Here is a 7,793-nt window from a genome sequence, read left to right on the forward strand (position 1 = left end):
TATAAATATATATATATATATATCAATCATCATCGTTTAACGTCCGCTTTCCATGCTAGCATGGGTTGGACGATTTGACTGAGGACTGGTGAAACCGGATGGCAACACCAGCCTCCAATCTGATTTGACAAGAGTTTCTACAGCTGGATGCCCTTCCTAACGCCAACCACTCAGAGAGTGTAGTGGGTGCTTTTATGTGTCACCGGCACGAAGGCCAGTCAGGCGGTACTGGCAACAGCCACGCTCAAAATGGTGTATTTTATGTGCCACCCGCACAAGAGCCAGTCCAGGGGCACTGGCAACGATCTCGCTCGAAAATCCTACGAAGGCCAGTCAGGCGGTAAGGTAAAATTTCAGTGCTTCAATTAAAAACTAACAAATAAGAATACAACAAAAACAAAAGAAGACCACTGAAATTATTTGTTAAACGTTTATTTCCATTTTTTTTGTGTATGTTTGTATGTATGTTTGTAATGGGCATTTCACAAGATACACTATGCAAGATAAAAAAATTTTTTTTTGCTTGTAGTTCAACAACTGTTGAATATTAAAGATAGTTTTCAGAGCAGGAATGAAAAAGATGGTAAAGATAATTAAGAGATAGGACATAAATTAGGTTTTATTATTTTTTTTTTCCATTTACACATTTTTTCCCTTCTTTTTCTTGTTTATTGGGTTTTTTTTGGTTTTTTTATTTTTATGTTTAATTTGTAGCCAAATCCTGCCCTGGAATAGCTCAGTCTGTACATTGTATTTCATCAGAGGAAACAAATGATAAATTCTATCCTTCCAGTCATTAATTGTAGGCCAATTAACCAAGTAGCTTTTGCACTAAATCAGTCGCAAAAACCAAAAAAGTTTTTTTAACGGAGAAAACTGAATAAAATCTGCTCAGAATGGAGTCCAAGACATTAATGCCAAAAACCTTCTGCTAAATGTAGTAATTAAAGTATCATCTAGCAGCATTATTATTACAACAGGTTACAGTGCCTGAAGCAAAACAGTGGCAGGAGCATGTTCAGTGTAGAAAACATGAAGACAATACAACCATTTACTGTCAAATGGAATTATAAATATTTCAATATAGTATTTGCACCAAAATGGCACTGAAGACTCAAATAACTACAGGCATGATGAATATGTGGAGGGTTCAAATATTCAAAATAATATAATTCTGAATAAAAAAACCTGGTCAAAATGTCTTCAGCAATAATGAAGAGCCACAATAAAATATATATATATATTATATATATTATATATATATATATATACCCCACCCCAATGCCATTTTAAAATTTTGTCCCTACCCAACCCACTTTCTTACTTGACTTGTTCAAATGTATCTACAAAATTAATACTATCATTGTTTCCTCTGTAGTTCAGTTGAGATTGCTCTGGAAGAATTCTGCACCAACATTTCAACTAGCCGTCATTCTCATCTCAAATTTTGGGGGGTTCTGAAAAATTAAAGGAAATGTTTTAGAATGTAAAAAACAAGCCCCAGCTTTAAACTAAATGAAAGCATAAAGGCTGTTACTTATAAAATAATGTGAGATATAATTACAATCATTGCTATTTTAAACTAATTTAGCATAATTCTTATGAAGATAATTAAGTTTTTAAGTACTTGAACATTGAAATGTTAAAATGTTATATATTTCTAAATTAACTCTTGCAATATAGGGACTAGAAAAAAAAAGAAAAGCCAACTTTAAATGAGGCTATAATGCTTCATGACAAGCTCTAAGGCAGAGGTTCTCAAACTTTTAGGGCCACCGCAACCCCTCAGTGCCCCCACCCCTATTTTCATGTATAAATAAATATTATATAATTTGTATACAATATTATAATAATAATATAATAAATTCATGGCGTCCCCCAATCCACTGCCTTTCTCCCATAGCTCCTTTTACTCTACTGCCCCCACCCCTTCAGGCACAAGCGCCCATCTGGACTGTCTCAAAGCCCATGGGGTGGGGGTGGGGGTGCAGAGAGTAGCACCCACTTTGAGAACCTATGTTCTAAGGGATAAATTTTCTGCAAAACATGATGCAAAGAATGTGTCAAGAGAATCCAGATCAACAGTTAAAAGGGAAAAAAATTTCAGGAAAAAAAAAATGAAACTTGTTAATAATTGCATTACAATTGCAACTTTTGGCTACTAAAAGTTAATTTTCAATGATTGAATTTCATGTACTCCAAATACAGATTAAAAAAAAGATATAGATCAATGTTTTCCAGATAATACTGCAAGACTGGTTTCAATTGTAGCTGTGTAAACCCAACGTCAAGGCCAGTTTGGTTTTAAATGATATTTGGGAGACAGTGCAGTAAAAAAAATAAGATTATTAATCCAAATTATCTAGCTTCAAATGTGAAAACAAAACAAAAACATTAAAAAAAAACCCATTATATAAATTTTACAGCATCATCATTTAACGTCCGCTTTCCATGCTAGCATGGGTTGGACGATTTGACTGAGGACTGGCGAACCAGATGGCTTCACCAGGCTCCAATCTAATTTGGCAGAGTTTCTACAGCTGGATGCCCTTCCTAATGCCAACCACTCCAAGAGTGTAGTGGGTGCTTTTACGTGCCACCGGCACGAAGGCCAGCCAGGCGGTACTGGCAACGGCCACACTCAAAATGTTGTATTTTACAAGCCACCTGCACAGGAGCCAGTCCAGCAGCACTGGCAACGATCGCAATTAAGAAATAATAGTAAATTAGTGTGGCTAAAGATATAACTAAGAACTTACTGTAGGAATCCAGGAAAGAAAGGCTGCTAACAATCATCTGCTTCTTCCTCACACTAAAATTGAATTTGAGAAATAAATATGATGGGGCTGTAGTAAGAATATAACAGCAGAATTTACTTTGAAAAGAAATTTTACATATGCTTCTTGATACTGATTTTTAACAATGGCTCAAAGCCACAAATTTAGTGTTGCACAGGGCAGGTAGCATATTAAATAATAATCTCAACACTAGATTCATATTTTACTGACACAAGAAAGGATGAAAGACAAAAGTGGCCTAAACACATGTTCAAAAGAGAGTCAGCAGACAATTTGTTGACAGGACAAATAGCAATATTATTACCACTAGCAGCTTGACAAGACAGAGGTGATATACAAGGAAACTAATGATGAATGCAGAAGGTTTTAAAAAAAAATTTTTTAAAAAAACATCAACAAAAACAAAAACTTCTTGAAACTGCTGCCTTTATTTACAATAAGTGAAATATTCAGAGTGTAAATTCATTTGTTTTATCAGTACAGAAAACAAGGATACCAGCAAACAAAAGAGACATCAGTAGTAGTAGTAGATAATAAACCTGGTTCACAAATATTCCGTCTCCTCTAACTTTTTGATCATTACTCTAATAGTCTCTGTTTGTTGGAGGTGACTGGTCTTGTACCCCCACCATCCTAGCCCCCTCGACTCACTCATTTTTTTTCCACCACTCTTCACCTTCCCTGGCCCCACACTCTCTACAATGCCTTCTCCTTTCACCCCAGAGCATCAGCCCCTGAGAATGTCTTTCCTTTAGTTGTTAACACACATCAGTTTAAAATGGAATATCAATAGTATCACTGGCCTCAGAGATCCTGCAAAGATCATAAGCCCTGCTCCTTCCCTCAGACTCCACAAGTGGGAAAAGAAAAAAAAAAAAAGAACCTCTAAGATATATCTAAATCAAAGAGAAGACAGATGACCAATGGTCACAATGGATATTGCCAGCTTGGGAAGAAGGGATTGTGATGCCAAGTCAAGTCACAAAATTGGAAAATTTAATTTATTCTAAAACAGCAGACAGCTGAAAAACTATATTGCAAACAATTATTTTTGTCTCTACCAGCCACAAAACCTGTGATAACTCTTCTGTGAGTGAGTGCGTTCGTTTATTACTGAAAATGCACGGCCTGCTTTAATTTTCTAAATAATCATGAATTAATTTGTCCAAAGCATTTTTGCAGGTTTCTTCCAAACATTCAGACTTTAGTCAGGCTTGGTTTCATACATTCTGAGTAATAGAAAATTACCGTTACAACTCTGGTGGTTGAAGAAAACATTGGGAATGTGCATGCCAAGCAAGTATGCCCCCTGTATCATATGTGACACACATGACAGGCAAAGGGTTAATAAAAGACAAAATGTTTGACTAATAAAATCTAGAGGTTTCAGTGAATATTTAAGTTTCAATTTAAACACTAGCAGTTGTGGACATGTTGGGGTTTTTTTTTAAAGAATTAAACTAAATATCCAATTAAATATATTTTTGGAGTTTCATTTTAGTTCAGACATTCACACATCACAAATTTTTCCAAATCAACTAAAAAAAATCACTTTAATTAAAAACAAAATACTTACATATACAGTATTTTCCAGCAGGAAGCTTCTTGAGTTTAGAGACCTTAATAGGAGGGTCAAAACTTATGATTACTTTTTGAAGTTGCAATATCAATAAATGAATTGTTAATATTGTTAATTAATCTCATATACATCAACCCAATCCAAGTACATTTGAGAAGTAATTCTTTTTATTTATATATGTCTGTGTGTGTGCATGTGCATGTGTGTTTTCATGTACTGGGAGTAGGTTATATTCTGAAATAACAGTATCAAGCAAAAACTATGACATTAAAAGCCAGCTTATTTAATCACAAAAATATAAACATAATAACAAAAAAAAAGCAGAATTATTGAAAGCAACAAGTTTTTGCATTATAACAGGGAGATGAAATCTAAAAATATGTTTACAAAATTAGATTTAATAACAATTAACTTTGCAATACAAACAACAACTAAAGACTATCAAAAGATATTTATATTTAGGCTTAGAAAGGATTATATATACACACATATATATATAAATGTATATACACATTCCTATTAAAAGGTCTCAGCAAAACAATAATGAAGAATATAACAAATATACTGCTCAAGTCAAATATTACCTCTTTAGCATTAATATAAAAAATAAATCAATAAATAAACCACACCCACAGGAGTCAACTTTAAATCTCATCTCTTCAGGGTCGATAAAATTAATAATAATATGTTGGACTGGTTTGTTGACTACACTCCCTTCTCTAGAAAAATTGGCCCTGTGCCAAATTAAATATTAAAAATCACCCTTTTGTTAAATAAATAAATCAGACAAAATTATTAAATAAAAAAAAAAAATGGGAGTGGAAATCAGAATACAACAGTTAATATCCCACAAACTACTGTATAGGTCCCCAAAAATGTTATTAAAAATAGAATGCCCATGTTTCTAAATGTAAAAATAGCAAGTGGTTATAGAAATAAATAAAACACAAAAAAGATAGAGAAATAAATGGTTATAAAGCAGACTGATAGAAAAGCAGTTCATATATGACAAGGCTGACTGACTTATGACTTATAACATGCATAGCTGATAAGTAATATAAGCCAAGAGCTATCAATATATTCAAGATTCAGATCATGCAACACTTGAAAGCCAAATTAATATTGAGAAAGGTGGAGTGAGAAAGACATCTACATCAAAACTTCATGCTGCTGGAATAAATGCCTTTTAAACCAGATTGAAGAACAATACAAAAAGCAGAACTATCAGAAGGTTTTAGAATCTTCGAGGAAAGTTGGACACAAACCATTAAATTCAGGGGGCTTGTGGTGTCTCAGGCTCGCCGACGTGAGCACCGTGGACTAGAGCATAAGCAATTCACTCCTACAGAGAAAAACAGGCCTGGTGTAAACATGATTTCACATTATATCATTTCTTTGAAAGAGAGTTAGAGAAAACTCTGTAGCTGAGAATTTAAAATGTACATGTGTGTGTGTGTGTGTGTGTATACATGTGCACACATATTAAATACAATTGTACATAAGATATATAAAAACTAAAGCTATTGCAAGAAAACAACAATGCCAATATATAAAATAATGAAATATAAATAATACACAAATAATATAAAGAGTATATATAAATATATATAGGACAATATCTGCATATCACCGAGAGGACAATCAGAAAAGAACTCTGAGCAAAACCTTTAAAATGCAAACAATATAAAATGTGCAGTCTCACTAAGTCCTTAAACGCAGCCCAGAACTAATTAATCGAATATATGGATCCGATACGTTCTTAAAATTCAAAAAAATTGTTATATATATATATATATATAAACCAATAGTCCTATAAACTGGACTCCACCCACAACAAACCCGTTCTTTTCATTCAAATTTACTGCATTCACCTGATACTATCGCATACTAAGATAACAGACCCAATAAAGTTTTACATCCATAACACTTTACAACCACCGAGCTTTGCCTGGTTTCTTCTACAAGTATCATCAATCTCTGCTCTATAAGCCATCTCTTTCTTCATCCCCTAATCTTGTACTTATCATTTACTCAAATCATTCTGTAATTCCGTCTGTTTGCATTTTCCCAACAATCTGTAACACTTGAACTGCCTCATCTAACTTCAACCAGTTATCTCCACCACACAACTGTAAGATAATGCTACTGCTCTTCCTAAGACTAAGTAATTACAAAGTCGGTACGTATTGAATTCAGCAGTGACTGCACTATCCCCATTAAATATTTTGTCACAACAGCAAGGTAAAAACAAACCTGTTTAAATCCATATTCAGTTTCTACTGATAGGCAGAGTTTGGTCACTAAGATATCAGTAATAAACACTAATTAATCAGTTATTTCAACCAGTTTAAACATACAATACAGAGCTGATATTACAAGAAACACGAGCAGCATTTTATTTTCTTTTGCATTTTGAGTCAGAGAGGTTTCCATTATTGACATCTACAAGAAATACAATTGTATTTCTACAACTGCATACTCATCTTCAAGCTAATAATCCAGTATTGAAGAAGTGATGATAGTACTGACCGCCAGTGAAGTTAGTTGACTGAAGCAAAGCAATAAATCTAGTGGAATGTCAAGTTTTAAACCTATAATATGAGTTATGTCCAGTACTCTAAACATTTATTAATCACAGCACACATATAAAACATAAATATTACAAGTCATTAAGTGATTGGGTAACGCTTTGATTAAAAATCAGAAAATGAAAGGCAATATCATATACTGATATGTTTGTTTTTAATCGTTTATAGTAATTAAATTAACAACTTATTCTTAATGACTGCAAAGCCTAAACCTCAAATTAACTACATAACTCTAATCAGTTATTTAAAGCGTTCATTATCCATTATTTTCTTCTCTATGTAGATTAGTTAAAACTTGTAATTTTTTTAATGAATATTTTATATGTGGACACTAATTATAAACTTCTTAACTTATAAACATGAATGGTACCTGTTTGATGAGGGTTAGAACTAAACCAATGCTACATTCATCAAGAACCAGACAATTATATGCATACAATCTCATTTCAATACTTTATTAAAAAAAGTAATCAATGTTTGAATTATTAATATTAACAATTTTCCTCTTTAATAAACTAACGACACCCAATATATTACCTAATCAAAATTTAGCAATGTTAAGACTTTAACTCGCTAATGAAATGAACTAAAAAAAAAAAAATCTTGATCTCATACTTCAAGATGGAATAAAAAATACTTTCCAAACACAAAACAGGACCAATTTGTATAATACAAACATTCTAAACACACAATTTGGAAGGTTTTTTTTTTTTTTTTTCATTTGTAGTTTGTGTGTGTATGTAAGTGTGGAATAAAATTATTATATACCTGATGGCCTCATCACAGAAATAATAGGCTAAAAAGTTTAAAAGGAACACAAGATCCACC

At 32.8% G+C, this 7,793-nt stretch overlaps 1 protein-coding gene across 3 annotated transcripts in view; it reads right to left on the reverse strand.

The window, feature by feature from the left end:
- Positions 1–416: 416 nt before the first annotated feature.
- LOC106877161 (transcriptional repressor protein YY1) overlaps positions 417–7,793 on the reverse strand; it is a 23,122-nt gene continuing 15,745 nt past the window's right edge. For 2 of the 3 annotated variants that reach the window (XM_014925976.2, XM_014925973.2), the window contains 3 exons: positions 4,375–4,417; positions 2,760–2,812; positions 417–1,457 (listed from right to left, as the gene is read on the reverse strand). In XM_014925976.2, coding sequence (XP_014781462.1) covers positions 2,786–2,812; positions 4,375–4,417 — 70 coding nt within the window. In that variant the 3' untranslated portion in view covers positions 417–1,457; positions 2,760–2,785. Of the gene's footprint in view, positions 1,458–2,759; positions 2,813–4,374; positions 4,418–5,642; positions 5,720–7,793 lie in introns of all 3 variants that reach the window. The other variant, XR_008265145.1, reaches the window with a different exon arrangement.

Source organism: Octopus bimaculoides, chromosome 11 (genome assembly GCF_001194135.2).
Source record: "Octopus bimaculoides isolate UCB-OBI-ISO-001 chromosome 11, ASM119413v2, whole genome shotgun sequence".
Classification (NCBI taxonomy): domain Eukaryota; kingdom Metazoa; phylum Mollusca; class Cephalopoda; order Octopoda; family Octopodidae; genus Octopus; species Octopus bimaculoides.